Source organism: Triticum urartu, chromosome 5A (genome assembly GCF_056163025.1).
Source record: "Triticum urartu cultivar PI428250 chromosome 5A, HENAU_Tu73, whole genome shotgun sequence".
NCBI lineage: Eukaryota > Viridiplantae > Streptophyta > Magnoliopsida > Poales > Poaceae > Triticum > Triticum urartu.
The window spans coordinates 633,328,196-633,348,121 of record NC_141877.1 but is presented as its reverse complement, the minus strand read 5'-3'; the positions used below and the strand labels follow the sequence as shown (position 1 = coordinate 633,348,121).

Sequence of the window (19,926 nt, the reverse complement as noted above, 5' to 3'; positions counted from 1 at the left end):
TTCCTTAACCCCTGTTTCAGCCACCATATATGCAATCTTGTACAAACACATGCGTTCAGAAGAGAAAGTTCACCATCATATTTGTTCATATCCTTAAACCGGCCATAAATTCCCATTACATTCCAACTAATTTCCTTCCCCAACCGCACATAGATGATTAGCACGTACCTCTATGACCAAGTCCCAAGACCAGGTCCTTGGTCATTGTGCCAACCGAACAATGACACATGTGTGCAAACATTCCATGAACAGTAACCAGCAAAAAATTAGCAACAAAAAGCAAAGTTTCAACCATGATAATATTCCTCAAAGCAAAATATTGCCACAGCTCTCAGGTCAAACAAACCACCAGTTGTTGCTTGGATTAAGCACAAGGCAGCCAGCACGCGGGTTGACCCTGCAACCTCCGACGCAGTCTGATCACCATCATATCATTGCTCCATAACATCCGATATCATCCATCAATCCCATCTTATCCCCATGTGACGATCCATGAAACACCATCGCCATCAGCAGTAAGCAGATCATCAGGGGTCTCCGCCATGGAGTCGTCGGCGGCGAGGAGGCAGCCCAGCACGAGCAGCAGCAGCATGAGCAGCCAGCAGGTCTCGGGCTTCAGCGGCTACAGCAAGGCGGCCTCCGACGGGTACCCGTACCCCTCCTCCTCCCCGGACACCTCCTACCGGCACCGGCGGCAGGCCTCCTCGTACAGCGCGCCGTTCTCTTCCCAGCTGAGCCGGAGCTCCACCCGCAGCAGCAGCAGCTCGTTCAAGGCCGCGGCGCGGGGCGTCGCCGGCGTGTTTGGCACCTGCTTCGTGCCCCGGGTCAGGAAGGCCGAGGCAGAGCAAGAACGGGAGGTCTCCCAGGTCTCTAGGGGAAGCAGGAGCGCAGGCTTCCATGTCTCCACGGATTCAGGTACCATTAGGACTTCATCCTCTGTTTTGTCAGTAATTTTTTGTCCATCATGATCCTCCTGTGGCTTAAGTATCAAATTAATCAGCATGGAAATTTTTAAGAGGAACAGAGAATTTATGGAATATGGTCTATGGATGTTGACAAATTTGATTGCAGCAGGGACAGAGGGTGCAGGGCTCACCGCTGCAGACATATTCAGAGCAACATCGAACTTCAGCGAGAAGAACATGGTGAGGGAGGGAGCTTCTTGCAGCGTCTTCAAAGGGAAGCTCAGGGACGGGTCCCAAGTTGCCGTCAAGCGTGCCAGAAAGGTCAGGAAAATGAAGATCATAGTTATATTTGGCAAGTATCAGGAGCAACTAATATAACTGAATATTTCGTTGCTGCAGTTAAACGGTCAGTATCTATCTGCTGAACTTGCCAGGGAGCTCGAAACGCTTCAGAAGATCGAGCACCAGAACTTGGTGAGGTTCCTCGGGTTCTTCGAGCAGAGAGACGAAACTCTGATCGTCGTCGAGTACGTCGACAATGGCTCCCTAAGGGAACACTTGGATGGTATGCATTTCAACTGAACTCTGCATTCACATTTCTAATTTCATGCCTTGGCTTAATAAAGTTGGGGCGGGGGGAAACCCCTTTCTTTTCAAAAAAAAAACATTTCTAATTTCAGTTGGCTACATTTGCCAGAAAAAATATTTATGCAATTTTATTGGAATTAGTAATTAGCTCGTAACAAACATTTTTGTATGGAAGTAATTGCAATACTAGAAAGAGATACTGACCAAGATTTCTGCAAAATTCAGAGTCGCGCGGAACCGGGCTAGAACTTGCGCAGCGGCTCAACATCGCGATCGACGTGGCTCACGCTATCACCTACCTACACGAATACGCAGGTAATCCAATCAGATCCCTCGAAATGGCATTGTTTACACTTCATTTGTATACTTGGTAAAAAACAAAGGAAGGGAAATATGATATGCAGCACGTGGTAGTTATAGCAGAGTGTGCATGGTGATTGTCTGAACTTGGTAACTCATGGCGGATGGCAGAACGGGCGGTGATCCACCGGGACATCCGGTCGTCGAACGTGCTGCTGACGGGCGCGCTGGCGGCGAAGGTGGCCGGGTTCGGGCTGGCTCGGGTGGCCAGCGACGGCGAGGCGACGCAGGTGACGACGCAGGTGGTGGGCACGGCCGGGTACCTGGACCCGGAGTACCTGGGCACGCTCCAGCTCACGGACAAGAGCGACGTCTACTCCTTCGGCGTCCTCCTCGTCGAGCTCGTCACCGGCCGGCCGCCCATCGAGCGCCGCGGCGGCCTCGAGCCCCGCGCCACCACCAAGTGGGCGCTGCAGAAGTTCCGGGGAGGCGACGCGGTGGTGGCCATGGACCCGAGGATGCGGCGGAGCCCGGCATCGGTGGCGGCGGTGGAGGGGATGCTCCGGCTGGCCGAGCAGTGCGTCATGCCGGCGAGGCAGGACCGGCCGTCCATGCGGCGGTGCAACGAGGCGCTGTGGACCGTGCGAAGGGACTTCCACCGGAGGCAGGAGCCGCGGCAGGATGGGCCGGCCGCCGGCGGCGGCGTCGGAGACAGGAGCTCCGAGTGGGTTAGCCGATGACGATGCCTCCCAAGTTGCCGTCCCTGACCAGTGTTTAACTGTTTATACCAAGGAAGATTTGCAGTTTTCTTAGAAGAAGATCATTACACTTGTAAAGCGAAACCAACTTATGAACTCGTATTTTACAAACACTTGTGTAAATATCGAACCAATAAAACAAAGATTTGGAGAAATTCTGCTCGAAGTGTCCTCCGGCAGCATCTGAAGCACATGGTAAAGTGAGAATTTACTTTGGAAATACTTTCTCAAGCAACTAACAAATACAGTAACTATTTCTAGGTGGACACTAAGAACCATTTGATCTAAACACTGAGAAAGTATTTATCTGACTTGCAGCCCAAAAAAAGAGTATAAATGGACTAGCAGATACAGTATTTATCTGACTGCTATGTACAATTGCTCATAACTGAAGAATGTGCGCCCGATTAGATATTATTCGAAACTCTGCGATCTCAGGATGAATTTTACTGCAAGCAAAGATCACCTCGTCATCTCACTGATAAAACAGCAGAGATCACCTCTCATCTAAATCCCCAGCCTCTTCTTTTAAAGAGAAAACGGAAAACCAGCAGTTCAGAATCTGGACCCTTGTACAAGAACAACCACAATGGGCTTGCAAACGTCATGCTTAAACTGCTCAGCAAAAACAGACCAGCTTGATAGTTGTAGCTCCAAAAAAGGGCAACAGCAGCAGACTCCAAATGATGGGTTTGTCCATTATGCAACGCACCACTGCTGTGCGGCACATCGGAGATCAGTTAGCCCTCGCCAGCGACAACATTTTGCCACGATCTGTAAAGATACCAAGCACAACTTAAGAATTTATAACTCAGCTGCACCACGTACTTGTTCTTAGTGTAGAAGATTTCATAAATGGATTTCAGATGTGAACTTATGCCAGAAAATAACATACAGTTTTTGCAAGAAAATCTAAAGCTAGGCAACAGGATGATATTATATCAACAAGGTTATTCAATTATTTAGCAATCTCCATTTTTGCCTAGCAACTGAGTTCATGCTTCATTATCTACTTAACCTATCAATGGCCCTAGTGAAATTTTGAGGGTAATATGCAATTGGCCTGCTTCCCATAAAATGGTCCATATAAATGGCACACGAGTCCAGATTCTCCAATGAAACAACAGGTTCATTTTATTTAGGACAACATAACCTTGAGTCATTGACATCACTTTTCCATGTTTGCAGTAAAACACCTGAGTTACACACTTGATAAAGTATGTCCTTCAGTTGATTTACAGAAGGTAAAAGTTTTAAGGTGAGACTAAATTACATCTTAGATCCATGACTACCTGTATTTCCAACTGTACGTCCAAAAAGTCTGATGAAGCTACTTAGTCTTTCTGAAGATGAGATCAGCACTGAATTTCATATTTCAGGAAAGAGAAACAGCGTACTAAACTTAGTTTTAGTTCTAAGTAGCTGAGTCAAGCATTATCCAGACAGTAACTGAGATACGCCTGACATATTAAAACTTGCAACAATATCATCATGATAAATTCCACAAAAAGAACACACACACACACACGCACACACAAATGAAAGATACGCCTGACATATTAAAACTTGCAACAATATCATCATGATAAATTCGACAAAAAGAACACACACACACACACACAAATGAAAGATACGCCTGACATATTAAAACTTGCAACAATATCATCATGATAAATTCGACAAAAAGAACACACACACACACACACAAATGAAAGATACGCCTGACATATTAAAACTTGCAACAATATCATCATGATAAATTCGACAAAAAGAACACACACACACACACACACACAAATGAAATGACTTGCACAATCTGTATGTAATTCTAAGCCTCTCAACAGTAAATAAACGACTCGGAGATCAGTTAGTCATAGCGACAACAGTGTGCCATGATCCGAAAATATACCATGCACAAAACTAATAACCAGTAGTTTAACTCAGCATTCCATTTCGGTAAGGTATGTGCTGGTACTACTACCTCTGTCCCATAATATAAGATGTTATTACAACCGATAATAACATCTTATTTTATGGGACAGAGGGAGTAATTCAGAAGGTTACAAGACTGAGCCTGGTATGTGTACAGCTACCCTAGTAAACTAGTTTTTTTTAACAAAAAGAAAATAGGAAGCAAGGTTACAGGATAACACAAGATCATCAAGTTTGCGTGCACATTTACCAATACGAACGATGTGTGAAGTTCATTTCAGGAAAGAGGAACAACATAAACTACGCTCAGTTTTAGCTCAAACTTCAAAGTAGCTGTGTCAAGCATTATCCTGACAGTAAATGAGATATGCCTGACATACTAAAAGCTTACGACAATATCATCACGATAAATTCGACAAGGAAAACACACACAAAATTGATTAAAATGACTTGCACAATCTGTACGCAAACAGCTCAACAGAAAACAAACAGACTCAGAGATCAGCTAGTCATAGCGATAACAGTGTGCCATGATCTGAAAAGATGCCACGAACAGAACTAATAACAGTCGGTTCAACTCAGCATTCCACTTTGGTAAGTTATGTGTTAGTACTAATTCCAAAGGTTACAAGACTGAGCCTGATGTACACCTATGCTATTAAGCTAGTTTTCTTTTTAACAAAAAGAAAATCTGAAGCATGGTTACATGTTAATACAAGATCATCAAGTTTGCGTGCACATTTAGATTTAGCCATACGACCGATGCATGTCATGGCCCTTAACAACTAGTACAATATGAAAACAAATTACATTATGTTTTCCCATGCCACACATTCAATTTTCACTAGCTAGACAAAATTGTAATATGGATAATAATTGTTGACAAGAGACAAGGAAGGGCCAGTATCATACCTGGAGTGTAGAAGCTCATGTAGGGTAGGACGCTGAAGTAGACCCCAGGCTCGTCAACCTTCTTAGGCTGCCCGGAATTGAGGTTGATCATAAACAAGCCAACATCCGTGCTAACGAAGATGACACCCACACCCTCTGCAGACCCAACAACAATTGACGCCTTCTCGTGATCGGCAACAGGTATAATTTTCTCTAGCTCGATGACCCTGCACTGTACCCACTCTGCAGGTTCTTCAGCATCCACCTTCCTTGACCACACATAAAGGCTGGAGCCCTGGAGGCAGGCAAAGCCAAGTGAAGTGTCCTCCATGGCCATGAGGGCAACCTCGTACACGTCCCGGCACGGTGGGTCGACAATGGACAGGCGATTCTTGCCCAGATCATACTTGACGATGGCGTTGCCCCGGCTAAGCGTGAAGTAGACTCCATCTCCGACGACGGCGCCTCGCCTAGGCTGGAGATAGGGTGTGTGGTAGTAGTGGTCTGCGAGTCTCTCTCGCTCCATGTACCGGACAAAGGATTCACAGCCGCTGTCGAGGCATACTGGCACGCTCCACTCATCCGCCTCCGACGAGTACACGCTCGCGAACACGGTGTCCTTGCACTCAGGGGTGGCGGCGAAGACGACGCGGAAGGGGCCCCCGCCGTGGCAGTCGAGGTGGTCGCAGCCGTGGGCGGCGCAGAGCAGCACCGCGGACTCGATGAGGCAGAACCAGTCGATGTCCGGCCCGTGCACGGCGCGGCGGTGGCCCGTGACGGGGTTCCAGACGAGGAAGTCGACGCCGTCGTCCTCCGCCGTGTGGACGAGGACGCGGCCGTGGCGGCAGTCGAGGGCCCGTCGGAGCCCGCCCGGGTGGGGGAAGTCCGGCATGGAGGTGGTGGAGGCGAAGCGGGCGGGCGGGGGACCTTCGATCGCCTGGAGCCTGTGGAGGAGGCCGAGGAGGGGAGGGGCGCCGTGGGAGGCGCGGTAGCGGCGGAGGAAGCCCGGGTCGCAGATGATGCGGAGCCACCCGCTTGCAGACGAGCGCCGCGCGGAAGAGGTGCTCCGGCTCGTCCGGCGGGAGGCGGAGGAGGACCTCGTCCGTGACGTCGTCGATCAGCTGCGGAGGCGCGCGTCGCGTCGCCATGGGTGCGCTCGTGGACGGCGGAGCGAGTGGGTTTGGGTGGGGTGGCGTGGGGGTGGGGGGAGAGTCGGGGCGGAGCGAGGAAGCTGCACATCCTTCTTCTTCTTTTCTTTTTTTATTTTGATTTTGATAACCGGCGAACGTGAGATTTTTAAGCATCCTAAAATGAACATTTCTGATGACAATTTGTGTTGTTGCGATGATTGCAAATTTCTTTGGCAGAACCGTTCAATTCAAAAAAAAAAGAGGTCGCCTCGTGGATGGGGCATTGGATCTGTGATGGAGTTGTGCAGTCCGACGGGTCGACGGTGTTGTGGGGCTGACGGTTGGCGGCTGCTACCTTGGTCGGCTGCGCAAGGAGGGAAGGTTGATGTACTCCAAGTGAAGGCTCGCCCAGTGCATGTTGATGCCGGCGATGACGACACCTAAGGGCGTTTCCCGTTGGGGGTATCGTCGTGGAGCTTCGAAGCCTCCCTTGCCTCGGGCTTTTGATTGTCAGGTGAAAATCTTTGATCCCGATTTGCCGGAGCAGACGATATTGTCATTCCCAATGGCACCTCCCTCGAAGGGGGGGGGGGGGGTGTCACTTTCAAGATCATTCAGCCCTATTGCGCCTTCCTAGGGCCAGACCTGAATGGCATCGTGGCAGGCATGAGGCCAAACCGGTGGTGTGAGAGGTCCACGTGGTCATTTTTGTGGCAACAACGGTGTTGAGGAGCGAGGTTTTGGTCACGGTGGGGTTTTGGTAGTTAGCTTTCGTTCGACGAGTCTGACGGGATTTCGTCTTGGGTTGTCTTTGCTGCTGTGAAGTCGGAGCTGTTTGGTGTCATCTGTGCGGCGATGATGACCGATGTTAGATGGCCCGATGTTGTAGGTCGTGTTCAGTGCAAATCTTCCCATCTCCCCTTCGTAGTTCGTCATCAGAATCAGAGCCGCCTATCTCCAACGTGAGGTTCTAGCTATTTGGTGAGGTAGCTGCAGAGGTGGCTTTGTTGGGAGCAATAGTAGACTCACGGGGCGATTTTTTTTACAGACTTCACGGAATAGTAAACATGGAGGATTAGGATTGGATTTAGAGGGTTGAAAGGGGCCCATCCTCTGAAAATCATCAGGGGGTTCTAGTTTGATTAGTTGGAACAAGTTTGTATTAGCCTCGTAAAGACCCGTGAGTGTAGCATTTTTGCTTTGTTGGTGGTCCATCTGCAAGAGAATTCGGAGTCGCCTGCTCGAAGAAGGGCAAAGACATCCAGATTCATAGACCACCTAGCGATGTAATTTTTATTATTTCTGGTATTTGTTGTACTGCTATGATTGAAGATGAATAGATTGGAAATTTTCTCGCAAAAAAAAAGACAATGACGATGACACCTTTAGGCAACATTGGCTCTAGCCTTCCTTTGGATGGTGTGTGTCCAGTTCGTGTCGGTAGCCAGGCCGGTCATGTTGTAAACGTTTTCACCCAGTTTTTTGTAAATTAACTACCCACTTATGGACTCGTCTTCTACAAATACTCGTATATTCTGACCCAAGAAAGTAAAGACTTTGAGAAAATTGGTTCCAACATTCCCCGGTAGCATCTCAGATCTCACGCACAGAAATGGGCTGCTAGACTGAGAATTCTCCTTGGAAATTTGACTGAAAACAATCTGGTCTAAACATCGAGACTGGTGCAAGTATAAATGGGTTGATAGATCTTCATCTAACTGCTAATTTTGGTGCAAGCGAAGATAAGCTCGTCGTCACTAATAAAACAACGAAGGCCAGCATATATTTTCTCATTCCCTGACATCTGCTTTCAGATAAAAAACAGAAACCCAGCAGTTCAGAATCTGGACCTTTGTGGCCTTGCACATAAACAAGCTCCGGGCATCACAAGAAACTGAAGAAATGCAGACCAGCGCCTGAAGCCGTACAACAAAAACAGGGACCCCTTGAGTACATACATCAGGTTGACACATAACAGGGTCATGATGAACAGTGCGGCACATCATCAGTTAGAAAATAATTCATGTGTCACAAAATTCTTCCTCAAAACTCAACTGTATTTCTATACTGTAAAACTATATCTGCCCTGCCGAACTAGTTAACTGATGGATGGGGAGCGGCATACAGGATTTCTGATCTCATGGTGCAGACCGCGCTCGCTCCCCGGTGTGTTGCGGTGTGCAGAGGTCCCGTCCTGGGAGAGCCAGGCCGGCCCCTTGATCTGCTTCACCACCGGAGCCACTAATCGATGTTGTTCCGCGAAAACGACGGCAACGGTGCGCCTTCTTGGGGTCGTAGGATGACGAGGACAAGGAACATCCCGAGCATCGGCAGAACCACGAGCCATTTCAGCAGCTTGAAGTAGTGCACGTGGAAGGTGAGCGAGTACTCGTCGGCAAAGTGGAGCCCGTGTTTGTCGACCATCTCCACGAGCACTGTTCCTGTGGTTCTGACGGGCACGGTAGGAAGCTGCATCTGCTTGTGTCCTGGTTCATTGTAGACTTGACTAACCACAATACGCCTGTCTCCCTGGTAATTCCCAGGGACGAGTAGAGTTACCTGAAACCCAGAGGTAGAATGGAGATAGTTTGGAGTTAGTAAAAGTATTAGGTTTGTCCGTCAGGTTAGGTTTTGGGCTGACAGGATGTACCGTGACATTGTAAGGAGCTTGATTCCCATAGGGAACCCTGTACTTGTCTACAATCTCAAATTCGACCCAGAAATGTTTACCCTCTTCATCACGGAATGTCCTGGAACCATGCTTAACATAAATACCTTGACGGTTGTGCCTATATGCAGCATTATTCCTTCCTTGGTTTGATGATCTCCATTCCTACAATCAAGTTAGAATGAGAAGTAACCTTGTTACCATCTATGTATAAACCAAGCTCAATCAGAAGTTGCAAAGGGTTCACCCAAGGCTACGCATCGCCTACCTTGAGAGGATGGTGCGGTGAGGGAGTGGAAAAGCAAAAGACATTGCCATTCATGGTAGTAACAATCAGATCAAGGTCATCTCCGCCATCCACATTGTCAGCCAAAACCATAGTGTACCTGTCAATGTGCAAAGCAGTGAGCTCATTCTGGTGAAATGCAAGTACAATATCCAAAAATGCTACCAAATGTTTTTAAGAGCAGAGAAGAAACGGCATACGAGGTCTCTCCAATGTCGACAACATCTGCACAGCCACTAGAGCCCTCGATCAAATACAAATAACCATCAAAGGATGTAGTAGCAAGGGTTAGTCCTTGCGTCTTTTCTCCACGTTTGCTCATGTCAACTAACAAGACAGGACTCATGATCCTTCCATGTGTTCTATATGGGAAAGGCTGAACTTTTGAGCCATCCTTTCCACTAAGAACGTAGATGTTTCCTGATACAGTTGGGACCACAACATCAGTGTGGCCATCTCCATTGACGTCCCCGACAGTAGGTCGCTGTCATCATATGATAATAACAATCAGATTGAATATAGAAAAGCCTAGATGCAACAAAGTAAAGGAGATGAAGATGCTGCAATAGAAATACGTCTATGTGATAACTTTATTTAACTAAAACCAAATATGATGTTTTGTATCCGTCTTAAACAATTTTTAGTAGTACCAGAAGGCAGAATGGTTGAATATTAAGGAGATTGAAGCAAGATTCTGGATGAACCGTATTCTCCTGAGCTAAAATAGGCAAGCAGCTTCAGCATGTGTAGCCATTGCATAGTATAGATTGTCAGGAGACTTGGATTACATTGGCATATGAATAGACAACCAAATTTATATAAGCATTCAGTTACCACCGTACAGAGAATAGGGTGAAACTTGCCTGTGGAACAAGGCTCTTCAGATGCACCTCCCAGATTTCGTCTCCCTCTGCAGTCCAAGCTGCTACATTACCATGCACATCAGCAGTGACCATCTCGATCTTACCATCATCATTGATGTCTGCTGCAATGACTGGTGCATGGATCTCAGCCATCTCAAGGGGGAAATTTTTCCTAGTCTTACCTATATTAACAAATCAACAACAAAGAGCTCATGGTTACTTCACATATATCAGCGCATCAAAGATAAAAGTATGAACAATGTGGAAATTCACTTTTTTTCCCTATGAGGATTTCAGTGGATTATAAACGAATTTTCCAAATGAAAAAAAGCATGATAAAAACTGATTATAGTTTACACTAGGTCTTGTACAATTCTAGTGAAGAAACACTAGGCTACGAGAGTTAAATGTATGCAGTATATGAAATGACAGCTCAGGCTAAATCTGCTTTTGGATACAGCACTACACATTATGAGGTTAAGAACTTACCGTGATGATCAAGAACATAAAACAAGCCATAGGAAGTTCCGACAAGGATATCCAAATTTCCATCACCATCCAAATCAACCACAGTTGGAGACGAATATGCATGGGCAAGGAATTTCCCGCTTTCGGTACTCAAATCGAGTTCTGCTGTCCATTTAACTTGTTTTGTGTCAAGGTTAAAAACAACTATACTGCTTGCAATATATTTTCCTATGTCAATCCCTCCTAGCTCTTTTAAATGCTCTGCATTATCATAATACCTGCCAGTAAAAGACAGCAGATTACTAGACTGCAAAAGGAACACCACCACGGTAACACAGGCAATAATATATAATGAAGTGCTCACGTTGCGGTTGGAAGTTTTGCATTAAGAAAAAACATTTCAATCATAATGAAAATATAGCACAGCAAGATTAAAAAAAAAACTAGCTTTTGCTTTAGTACCTTCAATTATTACTGGAACAAGCATGATACAGAACAAAAACAATCAAAGCAAAGCATAAATTTAGCCAGGAAAGCAAATGCACAATCTAACTGAGACTAGCTATAAGCACCATCATCAACCAACCAGTCCATAAAAAGAGAGAACAAAAGGGGTCCTATTTTTGAAAAAATAATCTTGGAGAGCATTAATGAAACATGTATGCAACATAGGACATCACAAATAAACTGGCATTCAGAACTTCTTATTTATGAGTCGTCATCCAGATGTCATGAGCAACACCCACGAAATGCATTAGTAGCAGAGAAAGCAGCCTTACTCGCGGTCAAAGAAGTAAGATACAGCAATAACCATTTCTTGTACACCGTCATTGTCAATATCTGCAATTACCTGTAGAAAAAATGTCAAACCAAGTAACCAACTCAAGAACATTACTAGAACAAACATCAAAATTTATGTAAAATGGAACAAAAAGGTTCACTTACTGGGGTCGACAATATGTGAGCATCTATGCTCACATAATCTTCCTCTTTCTCATGCTCTTGTTCTTTCCAATCCTCGTCTCCCCACCAGGTATCATTAACATAATCATCATAATCATAACTGTACTCTTCAGGGAGATCTTCTGCATCCCGAAACAAATCAAATGATGCATTAGCTTCCTCCTCTAAAGGCTCGTCATTTTCAACAGTTGATTCTCCTGTTGTTCCTGCATCACTTCCATGAGTTTCTGCACTTCCCGTTTGATCATCACTTTTATCTGCTGTTTGAAGCAACCTTCTCTGAGCATGTGATGCACTCTCTGTCGTGGTTTTCGGATGTTTTGGCAACTCTGGATTCTCCTTTTCAGCGGTAGGATTAGGTTTTGTTTCGGCTGACTGTAGCTCAGATGGATGTTTCAAGGGATCAGCTCCCTGTGGTGTGTTGGTTGTACTTCCTGCAGTAATAAACAGAAAACGTCAAAATGCATACTTCCTGCATCCACACACCCACAGCAGGATGGCATGGATAGTCCACTACCCACACATCAGAGTAGTGCAATGATTACTGTTTGCATGTAACGTCAATTTTTTTTAAAACATTATCAATCCTCATACTGGTGAGTGGTGACAACAGACAAATTGTACATTTATATACCAACTCAAATATGTGAAAAAGCGAACTGTACAATCTACAAGTATAAGTGAGCCTAGTTGACAAATATGTTCACCAAAGCAATACTTTGTGGTGGGGGATCAAGACAAAGTTTTTTAGTTTTCTCAGAGGGAAAAACACCAACACCAAACTAATAGCCCCTGATTCAAATGTAAAGAAACAGTACATATAACTTCCGCAAAGCTTACCAGATACAGATTGCTAGAGAAAAATCTATACATCCAAATGCAAAAATAAAACAAGGCATTAGTATAGACCAGTGAGAGATGTGGCATCAGATTATAAGCTAACTTACGTGACTGAGGTTCCTTTGAAGATTCATCTCCAACCGATTTGTCCTGAATGTTTGGGTGAGATTCCTCAGAAGTAGCTTGTTTCGCAATTGAACTGTCATCAACATCCGGGTGGGAACGGTCTACTGGATCAGGATTTAGCCCAACGTGCCAATCTTTACGAACTTTCCTACGAGGTACCTCTAGCTTGTCCATCATCAGATAACCTGATATCCTACATAACAAACAAATAAAGATCCGCATGTTCATAGAAAAAAATGCCAATATTGAGTTCCTTACCTGAAGAAATTCACTACACCGTTGTAAGTAGCCAACACTATTTCCCGTGTGCCATCCTTGTCAATGTCATAGAGAAGAGGACTTGAATGAACATTTGACTGGTGAAACGCAGGCCATCCTGGAATTAATGTTTCAACAAATATATATTAAAAAGAAAAGCAAACCAGACCAATTAAAAGAAGGATATGGATAACAGATATTCAACTGAAAGTTCTTAAACTAATATAATATAGTTCGGTTAAATTTTTTTGAGAATATGTGCAAAGAGCTCAGCATAGCATGCCAAATGAAAGGATGAAACCTCACCTGGTAGTTTGTCTCCATCGGAACCTTCAAGCACTTCTAAGTAATGGACAAACGATGGCACCACTACTTCCAACTTTCCATCACTATCACAACAAAAAGAAGTTCATTCAAGTGTGTTTGGAATAGAATTATAAAAAGATAGAAGGTGCTAAGGCAGCAACTGGAAGCAAAAAAAATTTGTGCATGCATCTGGCATTTAAATATTTAATAAGTCAAATTTAGCATGTCTATGAAATGCATGCACTTTGGACTTTGTAAGCTAAAATCATATAGGGGAAGCAAGCTACAGCTACTTTGTTTATGGCGATGATCATGGATTTCGAGTCGCGCGACTAGTCGCGGCTAGTCAATGAGTCGCAAAAAAATGTCGACTCGACTTAGTGTCGACTCGAGTCGCGACTAGTCGCAACTGCAGGCTCGACTTTTTCCGAGTCGCTACCCCAGAGTGACTCGGATGAGTCACGACTCGAAAACCATGGCAATGATTTACTTATCTGATCTACCACATTATTACTATAGTGATCAAACAGAGGGAACACACTACTCTTTACAGAGCATGGAGCGATAATTTCGTCTTTAGGTAAACAAAAAAGGATGGAAACATGAAATGATCAAGTACATATGACACAGATCAGCGTGATACTAATGGCAGAAGAGGCTAAATAACTTCTCAAGCATATACCTGTTGATATCAGCAATCAGCGGACTTGCATAAATGCTGGAACTAACTTCGGTCTGCCATCTCAGCTCCACGTGTTTTGGACACTTGGTACTCAACAATGCATCTTCATCACTACAGAAGGTTTACAGATGTTATATTGTTATATAAGTGTATACATCAAGCCGTACAGATTGCTGACATTATTTGCCTAGACCCCTTTGAAATATGTAATGTGCATAATGGTTAGATACAACACATATCCTCTGGTCTAACTAAATTACTAATGTAAGTTGTGTGCTTGTACCATTTGCAGGTCAGCAGGTGTGCACATAAATTAGTCATGGATAAAAGCACTTCACTTAAGTTGGAGTCTTCTTTAGTGAAGAAAAAAACAATACTAAACATCAATAATTTGAAGAAAAACGTATTTTAATCTAACAAACCAAGCTACTCTGTTTACAGATATAAAATGTAGTAAGCATTCTATTAATTAGCTATGCATTGTGCTCCCTGTATGGTGTTTTCTATCGGTTTTAAGAATTAATGTGCCAGTGAAATTCAGGAGCAGCAAAATCATTAGCATCGTTGATATCTAATGCCACATGATATCTATGTCAACAAGTTCGAAGCTATATTTAGTTCTATCCGAGATCAGCAGATGTTCCAGACAACAATTTTGCAGAAGCCATACATGGATCCCCTGATTTTTCTGTGAATTTCAGGAGATACTCGTGTTCTATGGCAACTTTCACTGTAAAGAGCTATCATAAAACTACACTTCTAGGAGGCGTCGGTGAAGTTCTTACTAGGTTTTGGTTGTAGGCCTCACAGAAGCAAGAGTTTTTCACCTTTTCAGCTCACTATTTTGTCTTTTCATTCTTTTTCTAGGTTGGGTGTGGTAGAGCGGGGGGCTGTAAGAGCTTAGTGGGTTTTAACTCTTATGGGAACATGGATATGTGCAAAATTGCTGGATAAAAATTCCCTGGGCCCAGTGAACCCACGGTTTGATAGGTGAGGACATGAAATCAGATTATGTGCATCATATGTGCAGGCCAAATGGAGCTCAGGTTCACACAAGCAACCAGACCAATGTGTGTCAGGATTGGGAATAGCATTCTTCTGCACAAGTAGCCTGTTTAACTATAACATAACATAGAACATCAGGCTCAGATGATCAACTAGCAATGTGAGATGCAGATACTTGACTTGTATACCAGAATTTAAGCACTGAATATGCCAATTACAGAAATCATAGAGTGGTTCAACATAGTTTGTGGACATAGCGTCACTCTAACATAAACAGAGACTCTGGTGTGAAGGCATGAACTGAGCACTGGCACAGCAATCACACACAAACTGGTTCAGGTAAACAACAGCAACGCGGCTACGAAGAACCACACAGGAAATGGTTAACGCCAAATGTTGCAGCGAAACTAGCATAAACGACGGGAGCTAACATATCATCCGATCGTTTCCGGCTCCGAGGATCTAGCAGCGATCCCAAATCTAGAGCGACTCGCGGGGAGGGGCGGCTTGGGAGGGGGAAGAGCGCGACTCACAGGTGGGGGTAGCCGAGCATGTCGTCGCTGGCCTCGCGCTGGCGGAACTTGTTGGTCCTGTTCGCAGCATCCTCCCCCGCGGCGGCCGCGCCCGCCGCGAGGAGGGCGCACACGGCGAGGGCGAGGAGGGGACGCATCTGCGGCCGGAGGAGCCTAGGGGTCCACGGGGTGGCGGTCGCGACGCACCGCGACGAGGCGGCGGGGGTGATGGGGAAGGAGATCTCGCCCCGGCGAGCGAGCGAGCGGGCGGGGGCGGAGTGGTGGGGGAGGCGGAGGGAGCGAGCAGGAGGACGAACTCGGAGCGAGCCGCTCGTCGGGGTGGAAAGCTGGAATGGCGGAGGAAACGAGGGGGGTTTGTGTAAAGCTGCGGGTCATTTTGGTCTCCTCTCTCTAATGGGTGGGCCCGAGGTGATTAGCCTGACCGGTGGGTCCCCTCACCCCGGTGTGCTTCGTCACACGAATCGGATTTTTGGTTTTCATCCGGTTTTCCGTTAGACCGGACAATTCTCTTCTACGTAATTAATGGACTCTGTTTCAAATATATATTTTTCTCATCAATCCATGTATCTCCCGGCAAATCAAGAGGATGAAGGGGTTATATTTAAAAATTAAAAGAAGAAAAAAAACAAAAGCAACTCAGCATGAACGCTTTTTCTTTCACTAGGTCTCGCAACTTAGGGTTTCCTCTCCTCCGCGGGGGACTTTCTCTGACTTGAGTCCACCATATCCACTACTACACATACGATTATTTCTATTCGATTTCTGCACGACACATGTTAAAAGCCATCCATCACTTTTGTTTCATGGGTTGCGGCCATCGATCACAAACTTCATACAAAAAACGGACGCCAAGTGGCGTATCATAGTGACTTTGATCCATTACTTCTCCTGATCCTCCTCCCAGCCAATCTTGCATGTTGGAGCGGACTAGGAGGATGGCTTGTCCACTCACCTGGCCTTGGCGATGATTTAGTGTCTGGTTATTGATTGGTTTAAGGTTTTAGGGTTCAATGGGGATGCCGAAAAAAATTTGAGTGTAAGTAGCAAGATCAGTGGAGGCCCTAGCGGAACCAAAGATACTCCGGATGACATATCGTGGGGATTAGTTTGGAGAAAGAGGAGTTCGAAGTAAAAGAAAAGAGGGTTTGCGGGATTTGTTTTTGAAGAAACAAAAGGTGTGGCGAAGTAATGAATTAAGTGGATGGCGATCGAACATGTGCATAGGAAGAATCACTTCACGTCTCATGCTTCTTTGCTCACATGAGGGGTGTGTGCAGTGCGGTCCAGAAGATCAAATTCCGTGCCTTGGGGTAAACCTCTTTTATATCATGCAATGTTTCTTGCCCAGGGGATTGGTTGAAGATTTTAAAGGTTGACTTCATGGACTTAGGGTTTCTCAAAGTTCGGACAAAGCACGTATTAAGTTGACTATAGAAAATCATTGAACATAAAGTGTTGCATCGCCAGCAAGCCCAAGTTGCCGTGTGGGTTGGAGGGACGGTAAATTTGCCTTGCTTGCATGAAATTATTTGCAACTAGTCAGCTAGCAACATCGATATAGTTGAATTTGTTGGGGGATTTTGAGCCCAAACAAGATCTGACAACGGTTACACAAATATATCTAATATACAACATAAACTATACCCTAGACAAACAAATACAGAAACTTGTGTTATACTCAACACAATACACGGCCTCTACATCTCTAGGCTCTTGAGAACCATGGGAAGACCAAACTTTGGTCGTAGTGTGATCACGTCCATGGGGGCATGGACATACTTAGGGGATAGGAAGAAGGAGAACCTCTGAAGAATCATGACGATTACAATCTTGGCCTCGATCATCGCAAAGTTTTGCCCAATGCACGACCTTGGCCCACCGGAGAAAGACAAGAATGCATTAGGATGATTTGCTGCCCGTGTCACTCCGTTTTCAAACCTGAGAGGATTGAACTCATGGGCATCCTCTCCCCATACCTCCTTGTCACGGTGTATCGACGCGATGGGGATGGTCAGGACCGTGCCTTTGGGCACTGTGATGCCACCGACCTCAAGATCCAAACCTGCCTTTCTCTGAATGGTCGACAAAGGAGAGTATAACCTAAGAGTTTCTAGAAGGAACATGTTGACTAGCTTCAGTTTGTTGAGCACGTCACCGGTGGGAACCTCATTGCCGCACTCTCTCACCACCTCCTCCCTGAGCTTCTGCTCCCATTCTAGATGTGTGCTCAACAACAACATGGTCCATGAAAGCATGTGTGAGCTAGTGTCGTGTCCAGCGAAGAAGAAGGCCTTACACTCGTCTATGATCTCGTCCATGCTTAGAAGCGGCTCATGACCGTGCTCCTCCGGAGTGCACGCCTCCAACATCAGCCCGAGCAGGTCGTTCCCATAGCCCATGGTGTCCTTGTCTGCGAGCCGACTCTTGATGATGTTGGTGAGCATGCCCCTCACCTCCTTGTCGAGCTTCCATATCTTGAGGTTCTTTTGGGTTGGCAGGTATCTGATGATCATCGAATCCCATAAACACATGCATGTTGTCAAATATACAGGTTATAATCTTGTATTGGTTTGAACCAAGCGACAAAATGGGAAAAGAAGCAAGTAGTAGTTAAGCACCTAAATGCCCGGATTTGGACATTGAAAACGGTGGAGAAGGCAAGGAACAGGAGCTCCCTCTGCGCCAGGAAGACTCGCTTCCCCTCTCTGTAGCTAGCTCCGAAGGCCGTGTGGGAAATGACATCCGCGGTTAGCTCCTCGAACTGGCCGCTCAGCTCGATCTCCGCCGCGCCGCCTCCCTCGCCCACCTTCGCTTTCCACTCCGACATGATTGACCCGGCACAGTCCGACATGGTCGCCGTCATCACCTGTCGCTCGTACCAATGGCAGCTGTTAAGTTGGCGCTGGAGCTAGAATGATAACACACGTCGATCGTGTCGTACCTTGAGCTTGTCCATGTTGAAGGCGGGGTGGACGACCTTGCGGTGGCGCTTCCACTCGTCGCCGTCGGCGAACACGAGCCCCCTGCCGAGCAGGCGGGCGATGTGCGGGTTCCCGGTGTTCTTGGGGTACAGCCCGGTGCGCTCCAGGAGCACCTGGCTCACCATGCTCACGTCGGCCACGCACAGGGTCGGCCGTGCTCCGAACCAGTACAAGAACGTGCGTCCTGCAGCGCAGAGAGCACGTACAAACGGCCGCGGATAGATGAATGGCATGGAATCATGGAAGGAATCACAGACGCAGGCCGATGAGTTTGGTACCGTGGAGTGGGATCCATTTGCGCATATGCGGCTGCACCATGGGCACCAGGTCGTGGGAACCGACGTCCAGCGCGGCGCCGGCGATGGCGGCGCGGAGACGCTTGATCTCGCCGAGGTTCCCGGCCAGGAACCTGTAGCCCGGCCCGCCCACGCCCTGGGCGCGGAGCTGCCGGGCGATGGCGCGCGGCCTCCACACCAGCGCACTCAGCGCCCACCACGCCAACACCGCCGCCGCCGCCGCCACAACCGCCCACACGAAATCCATCGGTGGCTAGACCTGCAGCTTGCACGCACGTACGGCTCGGTGCGGTGGCGGAGAAGGAAATCTGAAAATGTCAGCGACGACCTGCATGTATGCCTGCGCTTCTGCTCTTGGACAGTGGTGAGCTGACAGTGACCGGGAAATCCGTGTGAATGAAGCCAAATTTTCCGTCGATCTCGTGCACGCAAGCGACCAGATCCGCCATTGCAGCCGAGACATTTCATTTCTATACAGATAGTGGGGATCCAGGCGCAGATTTCAGTGACATCGTGCCCTCGTGCCTCCGCTGACTACGTGATTAACTAGCCTTTCTTCCCAGTGATGAGCAGGATTAGATGATGATGCATGGATTAACAATTAGTCAATTAGTCCAACATGTCGAAAGTAAACAAAAAATAATAAACACGATAACATCATATATACAAAACAAATCGCTTGTACATACTTCTAGATATACCCTTTGTGTATTTGTGTACCAGTGTATGTATTCAATTTCTTGTAATTGTCTATATGTATGAGAGAAATACAATGTCCACTGATGTGGACTACCTGTCTTGCACTGCGTACATATCAAATCTTCCTTGTTAGTTTACCAGCAAACATACCTGTCCGTTGCTACGGGAGTACAAAAATGTACCTCAAGGCGTCGATGTAGAGGCACTTCTGTTATGAGCATGCGTGTAAAGCTAATTCTTTTACCATCTTGCGAGAAGCATCGGTGTCTTTGCCTCTGACGACCACCCTGCACCTCTTTGGTTTAGTAACACACCATTATCTCTCTTGAGGACTTGGTGTGTCCACACAGTTAGTCAAAAGTACAATACATTCAACGAAGAACATATACCGCTTGGTGCGAAATTGAAATTAATGATGGTAAGATGATCATATGCCAATATTAAGGAT

General features: G+C 46.3%; 4 protein-coding genes across 5 annotated transcripts; 1 reads left to right on the top strand and 3 right to left on the bottom strand.

The window, feature by feature from the left end:
• The first annotated feature begins 111 nt into the window (after positions 1–111).
• LOC125511249 (calmodulin-binding receptor-like cytoplasmic kinase 2) lies at positions 112–2,643 on the top strand. 2 transcript variants are annotated; one of them, XM_048676577.2, is made up of 5 exons: positions 112–915; positions 1,075–1,226; positions 1,305–1,470; positions 1,719–1,808; positions 1,965–2,643. In XM_048676577.2, exons 1-5 carry the CDS (start codon positions 543–545, stop codon positions 2,531–2,533), a joined length of 1,350 nt encoding a protein of 449 aa, XP_048532534.1. In that variant the 5' UTR covers positions 112–542; the 3' UTR covers positions 2,534–2,643. The 2 variants fall into 2 exon arrangements, with proteins under 2 accessions (XP_048532534.1, XP_048532532.1); XM_048676575.2 differs by having other exon boundaries at positions 114–915; positions 1,072–1,226.
• A 97-nt stretch (positions 2,644–2,740) lies between these two features.
• LOC125511250 (uncharacterized) lies at positions 2,741–6,583 on the bottom strand. The gene is made up of 2 exons (XM_048676578.2): positions 5,396–6,583; positions 2,741–3,325 (listed from the first exon to the last, which is right to left on the bottom strand). The coding sequence occupies exons 1-2, from the start codon at positions 6,264–6,266 to the stop codon at positions 3,288–3,290; spliced, it is 909 nt and encodes a 302-aa protein (XP_048532535.2). The 5' UTR covers positions 6,267–6,583; the 3' UTR covers positions 2,741–3,287.
• Positions 6,584–8,399: 1,816 nt separating this feature from the next.
• Positions 8,400–15,836, bottom strand: DEX1 (defective in exine formation protein (DEX1)). The gene is made up of 13 exons (XM_048676574.2): positions 15,503–15,836; positions 13,965–14,075; positions 13,283–13,365; positions 12,977–13,094; positions 12,700–12,911; positions 11,735–12,186; positions 11,569–11,639; positions 10,811–11,067; positions 10,322–10,503; positions 9,659–9,942; positions 9,441–9,558; positions 9,155–9,337; positions 8,400–9,063 (listed from the first exon to the last, which is right to left on the bottom strand). Exons 1-13 carry the CDS (start codon positions 15,637–15,639, stop codon positions 8,746–8,748), a joined length of 2,526 nt encoding a protein of 841 aa, XP_048532531.1. The 5' UTR covers positions 15,640–15,836; the 3' UTR covers positions 8,400–8,745.
• A 1,210-nt stretch (positions 15,837–17,046) lies between these two features.
• LOC125506301 (cytochrome P450 709B2) lies at positions 17,047–19,151 on the bottom strand. The gene is made up of 4 exons (XM_048671151.2): positions 18,762–19,151; positions 18,444–18,667; positions 18,121–18,368; positions 17,047–18,004 (listed from the first exon to the last, which is right to left on the bottom strand). The coding sequence occupies exons 1-4, from the start codon at positions 19,024–19,026 to the stop codon at positions 17,200–17,202; spliced, it is 1,542 nt and encodes a 513-aa protein (XP_048527108.2). The 5' UTR covers positions 19,027–19,151; the 3' UTR covers positions 17,047–17,199.
• Between the last annotated feature and the right edge of the window lie 775 nt (positions 19,152–19,926).

Bases quoted from the DNA above. Each gene is read 5' to 3' on its own strand.
- LOC125511249 (XM_048676575.2), top strand. From the start codon at position 543: ATGGAGTCGTCGGCGGCGAGGAGGCAGCCCAGCACGAGCAGCAGCAGC. The intron at 916-1,071 runs GTACCATTAGGA...ATTTGATTGCAG, and splicing joins CCATGTCTCCACGGATTCAG to CAGGGACAGAGGGTGCAGGG. The intron at 1,227-1,304 runs GTCAGGAAAATG...TCGTTGCTGCAG, and splicing joins CCGTCAAGCGTGCCAGAAAG to TTAAACGGTCAGTATCTATC.
- LOC125511250 (XM_048676578.2), bottom strand. From the start codon at position 6,266: ATGCCGGACTTCCCCCACCCGGGCGGGCTCCGACGGGCCCTCGACTGC. The intron at 3,326-5,395 runs GTATGATACTGG...GTATCTTTACAG, and splicing joins CATGAGCTTCTACACTCCAG to ATCGTGGCAAAATGTTGTCG.
- DEX1 (XM_048676574.2), bottom strand. From the start codon at position 15,639: ATGCGTCCCCTCCTCGCCCTCGCCGTGTGCGCCCTCCTCGCGGCGGGC. The intron at 13,366-13,964 runs GTATATGCTTGA...TTGTTGTGATAG, and splicing joins CTGATTGCTGATATCAACAG to TGATGGAAAGTTGGAAGTAG. The intron at 12,187-12,699 runs GTAAGTTAGCTT...TTATTACTGCAG, and splicing joins TTCAAAGGAACCTCAGTCAC to GAAGTACAACCAACACACCA.
- LOC125506301 (XM_048671151.2), bottom strand. From the start codon at position 19,026: ATGGATTTCGTGTGGGCGGTTGTGGCGGCGGCGGCGGCGGTGTTGGCG. The intron at 18,369-18,443 runs GTACGACACGAT...TACGAGCGACAG, and splicing joins TCAACATGGACAAGCTCAAG to GTGATGACGGCGACCATGTC. The intron at 18,005-18,120 runs GTGCTTAACTAC...GATGATCATCAG, and splicing joins GTCCAAATCCGGGCATTTAG to ATACCTGCCAACCCAAAAGA.